At 45.3% G+C, this 14,989-nt stretch overlaps 1 protein-coding gene across 10 annotated transcripts in view; it reads right to left on the reverse strand.

The window, feature by feature from the left end:
* Window positions 1–14,989, reverse strand: part of lilli (AF4/FMR2 family member lilliputian) — a 168,509-nt gene that overhangs the window by 60,649 nt on the left and 92,871 nt on the right. For all 10 annotated transcript variants that reach the window (XM_069114993.1, XM_069114991.1, XM_069114992.1 and 7 more), the window contains 2 exons: window positions 4,286–4,828; window positions 783–842 (listed from right to left, as the gene is read on the reverse strand). In XM_069114993.1, the coding sequence (XP_068971094.1) occupies window positions 783–842; window positions 4,286–4,828 (603 nt within the window). The remainder of the gene's footprint in view (window positions 1–782; window positions 843–4,285; window positions 4,829–14,989) is intronic.

Raw genomic sequence — 14,989 nt, forward strand, 5'->3', positions numbered from 1 at the left:
TTCCCGAGAACCTCGTACATTCCATGTCGCTGAAACGTCGTTCGCCAGCTAGTAAAAGTGCCTCGAGCGACTCACCGAGGAATCCTTTGACTCTCTCGTTCCCTGAAATCACGATGCGTCGTTTTCGAGCGTAAGCGTCGAGCGAGGAAAACGAACGACGTCTAGTTACCGTCTCGACCAATCAACCAACACTTGGCTAAATTTTCGATCGGTTTCACGGCCATGTCCGCGGATTTACGAGCCTGAAATAGCTCGAATCGAACTTATGCCTCAAGGACACGTTCCTATAAATAGACACGTCGTTTCGACGTTGTACGAAGCGGCGCGGTTCGGCTTCTTTTTCCTTTCCTCAGAAACGCATACCTCATAGCCTCGATCGATCGATCGTGGGTTCTCGCGGTGGAAAAGAAAAAGACTGGAAGGTTGGCCGATTCTATTAACGACCGGCGACAAAGTTCCCGTTGCCTGTAGGGTGCGAAAGTGTATGCCCGAGCAGCGGTGACGAAAGCCGATACGGCCGAACCAAACCGGTGGGTCGATTCGGTTGAACGACAGCCACGATATGACCGCGAATGAGATAGCGTTGTATCGGCGAGAAAATTGGCTTATCGACCAAGCCGAACTTGCAACGATGGTCAGGCTGAAGGCAAAGTTCGACGTTTTTCGCGAGGAACGCGTACACCGGCAGTCGCGTTGTTTCGTAAAACCGTGCTGTCGTTTCGACGTTCAGAAACTATTACAGATATCACCAGTAGGATAAGGTTAATTTATCGACCTCTTACCTTTAAAATATTCTCTACATCCGCGGAACTCTCGGTTGGACCAGGCCTCGAACTTGTTCCCTGAAACAGAAAAGACAGGTTCGATTAACTTTCGTCTCGTTAACCGGTCACCAAGCAGCGCGTGTTTATGCAAATTCATATTCTCGATGAATTCATTTTTTAATTAAGATTCAGTTCCTTTAAGATCAAAGAAGCAGAACCAGACAAATATTTATCTTGATAGTTAAATATTATAGCGAATATTACGATTTCTGCGTCTTGTATCGTTTAGTACCTTTAATACGTTCTTGTACCTTTAAACTCTGAAATAACAAAGTTAAACTAACGGTAGAATCAAAATGCAATCAATCGGAAGATCGAGTAAATGTATTTTCCATTCTTCCTGCAAGCTTGCTACGTTTGCCTTTCTGGGGCGATGTCTATGGAATTAAACGACGATAAGCAAGTCGGACGCGGCACATTCCGCGCGACTGTTAATTAAAATGATTCCAATTCGACGACACGGTGGCCGCTCGCCCGGTGCCGCGCCGTGAAACTCTCATGGAGTTCTTCCCGCGATTTATCACGAGCTCTCGAGCGATCATTAATCAACACTCGCGGAAAAAAGACGTTGCGAAGAGCGGCCAGGATCCATTACGAGCGGAGAACGAGTCGTCGAGTAGTCATTGCTGAGAGGAAAACGCGGAGACAATGGGGAAAATCCGTGGACCTGGAAGGCTAAAAATGATGGCGGAGAAACGGAGCGAGAAGGGATAGAGTCTGCTGACTGTTAGCCGGAGGACACAGCGACGGTGAATCCAAGGAAACGGGATAGTCGCAAATAGGGGATGAAATGCGAAAAATTGCGGAAGAGGGTGCTGACGAATCGAAAAAAAAAAACGAAGAAAAATTCGTAACATGATTGGGTATCGTTTACCTTGGCAACAGTGGTGAGATATATAGATTGCCGGGCATAAATGTTCCTGTTGCGTACTTAGATTAATATTGTAGTTTCGGCCTATCGCGGGGAGACGCGGTTGCGAGAGTGCGCGTCAACGGGAGTCGTAAATTCCCGTTACGATTGCAAGAATCGACACCGCGAATAGATCGATCCCCTTATTTCAGCTAGGATAATAGGGGTGATTGAATAAGTATAACATTGTGATTAACAGAGCTATAAACGTTTTACACTGATATGCAGTAACGTAGACGATATCCTAAGATATGACGTAGTCAAGGAACGAGTAAGAGAGACAACCGAAGTAGCCTCGTAATCGACAGGATGAATGTTGTAGGAACACTGTAGTTCGTTTTCGTAGGATTACAGAAGAAAGCTCGGTGTGGGTGTTTCCCTTTTTATTAAGGACGTGGATTCGTTGTTCACACCTTTCGTGAGTAGAGTGAGGGCACCTACAATGACCATTGGTTTAAGTCAATGTTAAAGAATGACCAGAGGGGATGGAGCCTCCTACCAATGTTGCTAGTTGATGTCTTGTTTAACGGAAAACCTGGATTTCCAGGTGATTAAACATTCGTTTTTTGCTAAGTCATTACCTGCTTTCTCCGGGTTTCCTAACAGCGTGTAGTAAATCCAAGGGCCTTTCTAAACTGACTATAAACAGAAAGCATCTCTAGGATATGGAGCTTATTCCGTAAATTGACGACATTTGTCAAAACAATAGCATTAAAAGCTGTTGTTTTACGGGTTCCTTGGATTTATTGAGGGTCGAAGGACGATGCGCAGACCGTTGGCGGTCAAGCAGCGCCGGATGGCATGCAGATGCCTTGCGCGACGTAACAAATATCGTTAGCGAAATTTTACAAGTTACGAATGATAAGTTACCGAGGGTATTATCGACAAATTGTCCTGCGTAACAATACGATCGGCGCTAAAACAAACGAGGTTTTACCAGAAAATCTTGCAAATTGCGAGGTGTCTGACGTAAAACCTATGAAATTATAACAGAGAAATTTTTAGCCTGTAAATTGTCAAGTTCATTGATATCAACGATCGACGACAAATTATTGTGAGACACTCGTTGATATCCAGTACAAATTGATCTTCTCGCGATAAATGAGTTTACGCAGGCAAGTCATTCGTTGCATAAGAATCGAACATTAATAGTAGGTATACTTATGTAACGAAACTAAGAAATTGAGAATAATCGAAGTTGGTTAGTTTGACTTTTAAGACACGCGTGCGTCTTATAATACAAAACGTTAAATAAAGTAAATTTCTTGGTGATTTTCCAAGAGATGTAACTAGTATCTTAATACTAATGACCGGTAGTTTATTTCTGTCTTCGCTTCCCGCTTCTCTCGAATGTCACGTGTAATTCCAAGCTAATTTCGCGGATGAAAACGAGAACGACCGGATAAAAGGAAAGAATGGGGGAAAAACGAAGGACCAATAGGGGAATCAATTATCTCGACTATGGCAGAGCGAAGAGAGAACGCCGGTGCTTCTCCGGCTAACTCTAATTGTATAAGTAGAGCAGGGAAGGGAGGAGTGGTACTTCCAGCGTGCTCGAACAGAGAAAACGATAGAAACACGGTGCAGACCGGATCGGAGAAGACTCGATCGATAGTCAATCTGAATGAAATTTGCACCTCGAGGAGTCACGCGTAATAGGGCTCGACCAAACTCGCCCCCTTCTTCCCATTTCTCCGGGTTGTACCCTTCTCCCTATCGCGTGTATTCCTCCAGCGAGATTTCTATTGAAAAGCAATTCGTTTCCCGTCAACGAACCTGTCGCCGCGAAGCTTTCATCGAATACCGAGATTGAGAACGTTTCGACAGGAAGACGGGTGGAAAGCAAGAATCGATAATAACCTCTTTATTATTGCTTCGCACCGATTAATGTCCCAGAATGTTTGATCTCTGGTTCAAAGATCGATAATGGAAACAACTTTTTGGCACTATGATTCCACGCGAAGATTCTCGACTCGCTCTTCGAACACGTAAAATGATATGAACTGTCGTCAATGAACATGCAACTGAAACGTGAACTCAAAACTACAGTTACCGGAAACACAGACTCGCAACATAGGAGAGAAAAATCTTGTCGACTAAACGGCCGCTGCTATACTACTGCAAATAAATCCCTGTTGTTATCCGCGATCATAAACGTTTTAACGAGCAGCTCCGGTATTCGATGAATACTAATCGCGCAACAAGTGCAACCGCAACCACCCCGATTCAGTTACCTACCCGCCGATTCGCATTCCGGATTCGTTCAGTGATAAATGGGAAGGGAAGGAAGAAATAAAATAGCTGATCAACGAGAGTTGATAAAGCGATTAGAGAAGAAAACGTCGAAGAAAACACACATAACGCAATAGGAAGACGTATCCTTGTGCAACGGCGACATTTCACTCGTGTAAACAAGAACGAGCGGAAGGACGAGAGCGTGGCACAGAGGAAAGAGAGAGGGAGAGAGAGAAAGTGAACGGGAAGCTATGGAAGCGGAGGAAGAAGCGGTGGAGGCGGCGATGGCCACGAAACAATGGAAATCGATACTCACGTTATCGAGAGGTAACCTGGACAGTCTGCTGCCTGCAGAGTGAAGCCTGCTGCCGCTGGAATTCCCGATATTCGAATTGCCAAAGAGCGTACCGTTCCCGGGTGAATTCGTGGGCGGCCCTTTGGCGGGTAATAAACCGTGGCTCCGATGATCGTTGCTGTTGCCCCCGTGCTTCACCGGCTGACCGGGGTAACTACCCCGGCCTCCATACGGCGGCTTTCCATCGGCCGGTTTCACGAAACCGCCGCGTTGATGACTCGTCGACGAGGACGACAACGAAGTCGACGAGGACGAACCGCCGGCATCGGTTCTCGGTCCTCCGGGTTTCTTGAATTCCTGGGAGGAGGGCGAGCTCCTGGAATTTGCGCCAACCGAATTGGAACTCAGTCGAATGCACGCGGCCGGGGGCGGAGCAGGGCTCGGCGGTACACCCTCGATGCCGATCAGCCGTTTCGGCTCGTCCAGAAGATGCTTCACCAGAGAATAGTTGCCTAGTTTCGATTGAATTTGCTGTGTCGTGCTGTCTCGGGCGTCTGGACTCACCTGAAATCACAAACATTCCAATTATTAGCGTCGAATATTTTCTGGTAATAATTGTTTGAAAGGTTAAACGATCGGGGACGAAACGAGGCGCGCCGACGAACAAAAAGAAAAATGGCACTATACATATACGAGGCGCTTAATACCATCTTATTATTATTATTATTATTATTATTACTATTATTATATGACTTCTATGCGAATACGCGAGGATTCCGAAAGTAGTTCATCGAGTATGAATCAGTTAGGAAGAAATGTCAATTGCCTGTTAATCCCTGGAAGGGGTTAAGAAGTTAAGTGCTACGAAACTAATTTACATTTGATTGTATGCAGAGTAAAACTCTGCCTCGGAAGAAAGGAATAAGAATAGTACATGATATCACCATAAAGTTTCTGCTTGTTGAAATGTTTTGTCTGTACGTTAAATTACGAAAGTTGATCGACGATGCTACTACGTTCGATCATACGGGTCGTAATTATATTTTCTCGTCACGCAGTCGTTGCGAATAGAAAGGAAAAAGTATCAAGCGAGAAAGGACCAGATGATCGTACGACATCCACAAGATTAATCCGTTTGAACGATCCTCCGTGTCTCCCGGCAAAACTGTGCGAACCGCGTGTATACGGAAACTCGGCATGTATATGCTATATACAAGCAATAATAATTAATGCGGCGTAACAGTGGCTGGCAAGTTTACGACGGTACCGGAGAGAGGAGAAATTCGTGTTCGACCGGTGCGCGCACCGGTTACATTGTACTGCATAGACGTATACAATATAACAGACAGGCAGCTTCTGTACGCGTTTATGATCCGCCGCGTCTCTGCCTTTGTCTTTACGGACAATGAGATGAAATCGTGGTTTAATAAGGAGGCGGAGTGGGCCGAGGAAACCTAACGTGATTAATGAGCGCGCTATAAATCACGTACACTTGTTCACACCGGGACCCTTTTTCTGACCGAGCGCCGCGCGAGCATCGAGTGTGCTACCAGCCGGTTCTTTAACGAGCTTCCGATGCATCGTGCACCTCGCGGAGAGTGCAATTTTCGAAGAAAATCATTAATTCGAGCTAACGCGCGCCGCGAGTCTACCACTACTTCCTTCCCCCTTTCCACCAACCGGATTTTAACCGACAACGAATCTCGTACAGGCGACCAACGAGGAAGAATGGATCGATAAGAAGCGACCGATGAACAGGCGAGGCAACCAAGAAAATAATTGCAAACTGAGACAACTTACGAGAAGGAAGCGTCTACACGACCTATTTATTTATTTATATTTTCAAAGTCTTTTAAGGTCCAATTAGACACGACGCGGTAGTCGAATTTGGTAAGTTTTAATTTTTATTCGTTTACGGATCGAGATCTGTTACGTGCAAAAATATTACATAAACGACAGATTTCAATTACAGTGTATATTTGTATAATTAGATCACGATCGAATATCATAGAAAAGAGACACGACAAATTATATTTTCTGAGCTTTATAGGGTGACAATTTTAAAATTCACTGCACCGTTGATTAATTATTAATTATTAATCAGAGATTAGACGTAGGTTTCTGTTATCTGAATATTTCAAAAACATCGATAATTATAGCGTTAACTGTGTCACTGGCTTTGTACAACGCTTTGTGTATCACGGTACTCTTACAATCTTATCTTTCTTCATACCATTGAACCTGACAAATCGTTTTCATTTTAAATTGTATTACATCGAAGTATTTCTTCTAACCTTCGAGTAGCATAAAAATTAGAAAATCAACAAAAACGAAGTTATCACATACATACATAACATAAGTGTTGAGATCTCTACAATTCCTAAATACGAATACCAAGAAATTACCAGCTTTCGAGGTAATATCTTGAATAGATAGGACTGTTAAATGACAGGCTGGAATTTTTTTCAGATGATATTTCAAAAGGATCTCTGAGGTTAGGGTAGTCTTAATGTCTGGCTAATTACGCGTCAGAAAAGGGATCCAAGCGCAGAGATGACATAAACGTAATACCACAAGAAACTGCGAGGTAAACTCGCCGAGGAATGAAAGAGACGAACGCTTAGGTGACCAGGTCAGGGACTTCCCTTCCACCCAGACCTCGCTCAATCGCGCCACCTCTTTCCCTCGCTAGTCTCTTTGTCTTTCCTCTGCTCTCTCCCTATCTCTATCTCTCTCTCTCTCTCTCCCTTTTTGAATCCTCTCTCTGTCAGCTCGCTCAAGAACTCGTCTCTTTCCAAGGAGCTCTCTCTAATCGTGCTCGTTCTCGTGTTCATCGCGACGCGATCATCGTACACGCGAAGCGCCGTAAAACCATCGCCGAAAACGTCGTAAAACGGTGAAATATACGCGGTCGTAACGCGACCGGACCCCGTGTCGTTAACAAGAAACGACGCGCCATGACGCAAATATTCCCGCAACCACTGCTTCTGGCTAATCAGCCCCTGCCTAACCAGACCCTACACGATCTACTTTGCCACTTTTACTTCAGTATTTTTCATATTCGATCGGACCGTGGGAGAGAGAAATCTATTAATCAGCAACGTGACTTGAAATCTGTTCTTTCGCGAACCGGTGATCAATCGAGAAGAAACTTGGTAAAGTATCACGGGGTGAGATGGTGAACTTGAAATATGAAATCCTCTCGGCAATTTATGATTTCGGAAAATACCGATCCCTATATACAGCATCAGCCACTTAATATCGTAGTCTTGATTTATATTATTATTTCTAAATGAAAAATGTTGCAAGTCAAAGTCGAACGGTTTGAAAGGAGACTTTGGTGTTATTACTTCGTTATAGGCTAAATTACTAGGTTCTTTGTTAATTATGACAAAAAGATATTTGCTCATTTCTATTAAAAGATCGTTAGTTTAGTTTTTTATCGCTATCGTGCTACCATCTAACGACAGATAATCGCTGTCGAGAAAAAGAAGAGGAACTTTTGAAAATTAATATTCGTACTTTTCTGACTATGATGTCAGCGCACGATATCGACGTCGTAGTATCGTCTTTTGCAAACCAACTTGTACGTTTTATACAAATATATTAATCGGAACACATAAGAATCGATACTTTTATCGTGCCTTGCTACTATGTACACGCAAATCTAATCTCGACGAGGCGCCAGTGCAATTGGCAAGAATATCCGAGGCAAGTTTCAAGATCTTGAAACGACTTGATTTCCAGGGAACAAGTTCTGGGATGGACGATGAGCTTTGAGGTGATTTAACGCGCAGGCGACGGCTTCCTTTTGCACGCATGAAACCGTTTAAATACCTTGCGACAGAGCAAGCAGAGGCACGATCTCGCATGAGAACAAATCCAACGAACACGTACGAGGACGCACACGGGCGCACGCACGCGTTCTCGGTTCGTGCAAATTCCTCCTGTGAATGGATAAAAGCGATTCACGGGACGAACTATACCGCTTTGATCCACTTACGGCCATGCCACCGTGTATATCCCTTGGCTGATCCATTTTCGAGATTTGTTCGGCGAGTGAACGAGCGTGAACTGCGAATAAGCAAGGACATCTGTCGTTGGGTATTCGAAAACTGTTCGCCATCTCCGAATTCAACGAAAATTCTCGCTTTACGGCAAATTCTTCTCGTTGGCTTTTAATTGACCGTAAATTAACAATTTCGCAACCAAACTAACGAAGCAAAAATAACGCGTGGATCCGATACACGTTTTTCAATAGGACATAGCGTATAGAGAAATAAAACATTCACACGTGTTCAGACATTTCAAATGGAGATCATAATCTTCTAATTCATTAATTATTCATAATCTTCTATCATAAACTTTTCCAAGTACGTTAAATAATAAATAGTATGAAATACAACGCGCCGTGTATAATATCGTGTTCGATAACTAACCGGAATCCGAAAGGCTCGCGTTTACATAGTGAAATTTGACTTTACAAAGCGAACGTGTAAAAATAACTTCAACGATGACTCTCGATGATCAACAGTCCCTTTTGCCATATCGCCTCTACCACGAAATAATATCTGTACTCTCAATAAATCGTACTTAAATTTTCACGATGCATCGGTGACGATGCCGGCAATTCTTGCCTCTAGGATAAGAGTTAACGTTACCTGAAACTCGTTATCGACGCGTAAAAAGTTATGTGTAGCGATGCAAGAAGATTAAGAAGAAAATATCCGATGAGTTTTAATCAAGGCCACGGCATAGATTTCTTCTGGGAGCGAAAGAGGATAAAAAATATGGTAGTTTTATCTTGTTCAAGAGAGAAAGACGTAGTCGGTGAGGAGGAAAGACGAGGGCTGCCTGTGCAAGGGTGAAACTTTATTTAACGGCCGCCTTATGCGGCAGCAAAATAGGAGCAAAGCGAGCAACATTGAAAGAGGGAGAGAGAAAAGAGGAGAGAATGGAGCCTCGGCAGTTGGCAAGCGGCGTGCGACGAATAACGCGCTCCTACGTGTGTAAAGCATAGCCAAAGATCGCTTACCTCGCGTTCTGACGAGAAAATTTGCTTTCTTGCCTACGCTACGAAATTAGCAACCGGTCCCATGTACTATTAGCGTGGCTTTAGCTTTCCATCGATTATGTACGAGCGCGCTACAAGATAATAGCTACGATAATCGAATCGTATTGTCATATTCGACTAATCTGCAAAACTATACAGTACAACGGTATCTCTTACTTCGTTAAGGAACAACGTTGCGTTGAAATATTTTATCTGCGATTTCTTTCCAATCAATTTATATTATCGAATCGAGATTTTTTTTAACGCTGCCACTTCAGAAGGGAGTTCCAAGAATATCCGTCATTATCTTTTGCCCATCTATATTTTATGATAGCCTGACGTTCAAAGAAATTGCAGTATCGGCAATATGCTGTCGCTCGAAGGTAGATGCAATATCGAAACCGTGTTTATTAGGCAAGAGAAAGATAGACGCAGTTCAAAAGTGCAAGAATTTATTATTAGAGATACCAGTTGACAATGAAATTTAACACGTTTGAAAAACTTATTTGTTTGATTTATTTTCAGCTGGTTTTTGTTGCCTCGCTCAAACTACTGGCAAATGGAACTTTCCTCCAACGGCTTGTTATCTCCGTCCATATTTCAGCGATATTGTCCTTACCTACTTGGAAAAGAAGAGGAAACGAGGAAGCAGGAAAAGATAGGAAAAATATTCGACTGCATCTTTTGTCGCGATATTTACACCACTGTCTTAAGATTCGGTAAGAAACGAAAGAATCTACCGACGCGCCAAGAAAAGAAAGCACGCCACAACGTCGTCCAAGTACGGTTTCTTGTCGGCTATGGTTCCGACCAGGCCAGCGAATCTACCGGAGAGTTATCAATCTTGCCGGTGGCTCGGCATGGCCGGAGTTCAACGCGACAGAAATTACCCCGGAGGCATCTATATTGCCTTCGCGACTGGCAACCGTATCGCGCGCCACGATGTCTCTATAAATTACGCGCGGGAACTCCGAACAGAGTCGACTTTCTCTCCACAAATTTTCATCGAACTTCGTCGAGCTTATTTACGAGAGATTGTAGAAGCACGACAGAGTCACGAAGACGATGAAACGTCGTTGCTGGACGTTTGCAAATAGCTTTTCGACGTCGTGGTCTCTTCTTGAACCAACTACCTCTATTACAGCGACAAAGAATTCCGAGTGGCACAAAGGAACGACGGAATAGGTGTTCCTTCATCGAAGGCCGGAAAAACCGGGTCGTCCGAGTTAAGCTCCTTACGTCGCAGGAAATTCAGACGAAACTGTCCAATCCGCTTCGTCGTCGTTGCGCGATTGTCCATGAAGGAATTTAGAGTGTTGATACCGTAAAGTCGATTCTTAATTACTGCTTGTCGGTCTATTCACTGACGTATTTGTCTGTGCCAACAGAATCTACATCGCGAACGTCTACTTTCTAAAGGGAACGACGAACGAACGATGAAAACGTTAAGACGGTTGATCGTTTTGCGCGTGATTTTCCACGTCGAAAATCAATTACACGAAACGTCCTGGTAATTATAGCGCGATAGAATCGGAAAAGAATTTGTTCGGATAACGCCCTGTTTTCGAGGAAACTGGTCGTGAATACTCAAATATGCGCAGCAATTAAATTTACAGTTTTGCATTCGACGCTACGAACAACATTTCAAATAATTTCTGTTGTCACTAACACGAATCCTAAAAATTGAATAAGACCGATTACGTAATGAGAATAATTATCCATAATGTTAACGTTGTTCGTAATTGACATAATTAAACGCGCGTTTGTAATTGACATAATTAATTAATCGAATAATATCCAAAACGAATTTTCTCGCAAACGAAACCTCGCAGAAGAATATTTATCCCATATTATCAAGTCGTTTACCGCACAGGAGCACTCGAATGATATTCGAAAGCAATTTTCTCGAGTACGAAATCTCGCGTAAGAGAATTTATTCCACGTTATCGGGCCGTTTTCCTTCGTGCAAGCGCCTTCTTCTTCCTACAACGCTATAATTTCTACCATAATTACGGAAAAACACCCGGTGTAAGTACAAAGAAAAGCAAGCTGTTGCTTGTAGCCCCGAAGAAGATCATCAAGCAGCAACCGACGAAATGCCGCATCGAAAATAGCAGGCACGGATACGAAAGGTCAAAGAGCGGATAGATAGTTGGCCGGAAAATCCAGACGACCGATGCGCGAGAAGAGGAGTTTCTTGCTCGGGAAGATTTTCGACCGGAGTCGTTTCGTTCTTTCGAGCTTTCGAGCTTCCCTTTGATATTATGCTTGCAACGGCTGCCTCGATACCGCTAGGGATGAAATATCGTCGGAGTTGCGATACCACGACGGATGAAGAGGGATTTTAAACGACCTGCTTCTGTATCCTTTCCCTTCGTGTCAGCCGCTGCGTACGCATACATGCAAGCGTAAGCGGACACGGCCGAGTCGACGAAGCCGGACGAGGGGAAGGAAGAAAAGCGTACGTAACGAGTAAAATGTCATCCTTTGCGGTGCTCGCTGAAACCGCAGGAGAAACACGCGTCGAAGGACGTTTACGATGGAACAAACGCCACCGTTGCGGTCAAACGATGGAAATTTCTGTCTGGAAACGCAGCGGAGGAGCCGAGAACCGGCTAATGGATCCGCCGATCGGTGGCCACGCCACGGGAAATAAATAGCGATGAGAATCGCGTGTCATTACCGGGCGGACAATGCTCGCGATGGGATCGACACAAGTAATAAAATGACGAGGGAAATGATATACGGTAAATCGAGTCGCGAGTCTCTTCATCGGGTTTATATTCGAAACGGGACGCTGGTTTCTGTTTTCAACCGGAGGATCGAATAAACTCCAATCGAAAACGGCAATCGAGTCGATTGCCGGTGAGTTTAAATAGAAACGTCGGATTAGTCGAGTACCGTTAAGTATCTCTAGAAGCGTCGTAACGCGAGAATAGTTTCGCGGTCGAAATGGAAGTTGGGTGAACGTAACCAACCAGTGAAGTGGTAACGAAATTGCGAACCAAGCAAAATACCCCTTTAATATCGTACAATCTCTCTGTGGTTGACAGCTATATCGTGTAACCCTGAAGCGGCAGCATAATCAACAAACAAAATAACAGAAGGTACCTGGCTATCTAATTAATCTCTTCCATTTGTAATTAACCAACCGGAGAGCCGATATAAACTGGAAAAGTTACCAACTTCCAAGGGTTTGAAAGAGCCTGGGACGGCTCCCTGTCCCAAGCACACCGAGGGGCAAGGAAAAAACCGCAAAGATTTCAACGAGGCAGGTGGATGTCTCGTTTGAGGTTACGCGAGCCACGTACGCCCCTTCTTCCTGCCGGTGTGCTACTCGAGCACGGCCGCTTTCAACGAGCAACAAAGATACTCCCGGGGCTCGCATAGATGCAGTTTGCCGACGGTCCAAACCGACTACTGGCTCCGTTCGCCTCTCTCAGAAATTCTCTTTCCAGTCGGCTGCTTCCATCTGACAGCTGCTCTCCTCGGTCGAAAACTCCGTTCCACCGCGAAATAATACACACGCCATGATAGTAGTACGTAGATTGTAGGCGGCGGAATCTTCGTTTCGTCGGATCTAATCCGAAGCAAAGATTACGTCACTTTTCCTACATCGTCCATGGTACCGTTTCGTTTCAACGTAACCGCGAAACGATTTTCGCGTATCGTACGTACGTTGCTCGTAGGATCATCATGGACCGATTTTTCTCTTATTTCCAAACACAAAATCTTTCTCGTTTCGCTCGTATCGCGAATTTAAGACCACGGTGTATGTATAGGTATCGTTACGATCGGCTCGAGCACAAAGGTTCGAACGCAAATCGTCTCGTCCCGTTTCCATCGACGAGCCACGTTTCGTTTCATCGTCGAAACACCCTTCTTTCGGATTTCCGCTCCGACGCTTCCGCGTATTCCGACGCGTCGTTCGATCTGCTCGTCTCCGCGTGAATCGTCGAGCTCGACGTCTCGAACAGAGGGATCTCGTCGAAGCTTGAACGTCGTATCTGTGTATTCAGCGCGCATTGACAATCACGCGCGGATAAATTTCAGTGCTCGATCATCGTCGCTAATATCGGGGAACGAGGGAACAGAGAGCAACAGAGTGAAAAGCCAATAGAGCGGATCGTTTCGAGAAAGTCGCATCGAAATTAGCTCGAAAGGAAACGTCGAACGATTCGACGACCTCGTTCGGGGAAGTTCGCGTTCCAATTACGAGTAACAGTCGAGAACGTAAAAATTTCGTCGACAAACGTTCGCTATATGAATTTGAATCAGCGTACGATCGCGAGAGAGGAACTGTACGTCGTATCACGTTGCTAACGGTTGTTGTAGATAAACCAGTTGGATTTTTACGTCGTTGAACGCAGCCGATCGATCGCGATCATCTTTGAAACTCGCGGTAGAAGGACGAACCGAGTTATATACCGGTAATTAATCAGCGGCCCTTGAGAGTCCAAGGTCCCGAGGCGAAGCTCGCAAACCGTTCGATCCGGTGGCGGTGGCGCGCGTTCGTCGAAGCGAAGCGTTAATTAGCGTTTTATTAGCGGCGAGCTTCGGATCGAAGTCGCGAAGCAACGCTCGACTTCCTATACACCGGGTGAGGAACACGAAGAAGGCGCAGGTGTATGTGTGCGCGAGAACGTAAGTAAGAAGTGGCAGGAAAACACGACCGGTCCGAGCTTCGATTCTCTCCCTTTTAACCCTTTAGAAGTCGGCTGCTTGTTTCGCGGTCGACGCCATTTCGCCTTGGTTTTTGCGGGATTAGACGGGGAAATTTATACGGCGGGGGATAGGCGTCGCGGGCGATATACTTTGGCGAAGAAATTTACTGCCTCGGCGGGCCCTCTCTTCTCCTTGTCGAGTCTCGTTCCCACCTTCCCTCGAAACGAGGATCGCGTTCCACACGCGACACGGTCAGCCCAGCGACGAGAAGATCGAAGAGGCTCGCAACGACGATCGCTCGCCGGATTCGGCTCGATATTCCGCGAGCGCAAATTTATCTGCAAGCTTATGACGCTCGGTCGGTCCCGTTACTGCGCGATATTAAAAACGCTACGGTTTGTACGCGTTGTTTGCTCTTCTCTTTCGCGCATCCCGAAAGAACGAAAACGCGGTACAATCGAAAGAGTAGGTGGAGAGAACGAGCGACGACTACGAGCCAACCAGGCAAGGGTGGAGAACGAGGGAAAGAAAAACGGCGGGAAGAAAAGAGAACAAGAGAGGCTATGGAAAAAAGGGTACACGAATAGAGCTTTTACGCGCGCCAAGGACGAAACACCGTCGTCCGCGCAATACGGCTCTCCTCGCCTCTTTTCCATTTTAAAATGCTACGTGCCTGGCATCGCTTCCTGCGGTTCCCGTCCGCTTCGCTCACCCCCTTTCCCCAACCTTTACGGGTCACCCTTTTCTTCTATGCATGTGAAATTCGCATTAAGCGACCGACGACTGTGTCTCTCTAAGCTCGTCGAGGACCGACTCGCGAACATAAGCAACCACTATTCGTCCACCTTTCCTCTTTCCACTCGCTTTTCCTCTCCATTTCTCTCACTTCGATCAAGCTCCATCCATACATCCATCCTTCGAAGCTCGTCGAGTTAATCGCGCATCCACCACAAATATCTTTCTCTCTCGTAACGAGGTGCAAATTCAATTGCAAGTGGCGCGCGCTC

The sequence above is a fragment of the Bombus flavifrons genome, chromosome 6, assembly GCF_040668555.2.
Source record: "Bombus flavifrons isolate JBK064 chromosome 6, iyBomFlav1_principal, whole genome shotgun sequence".
Lineage (NCBI taxonomy): Eukaryota > Metazoa > Arthropoda > Insecta > Hymenoptera > Apidae > Bombus > Bombus flavifrons.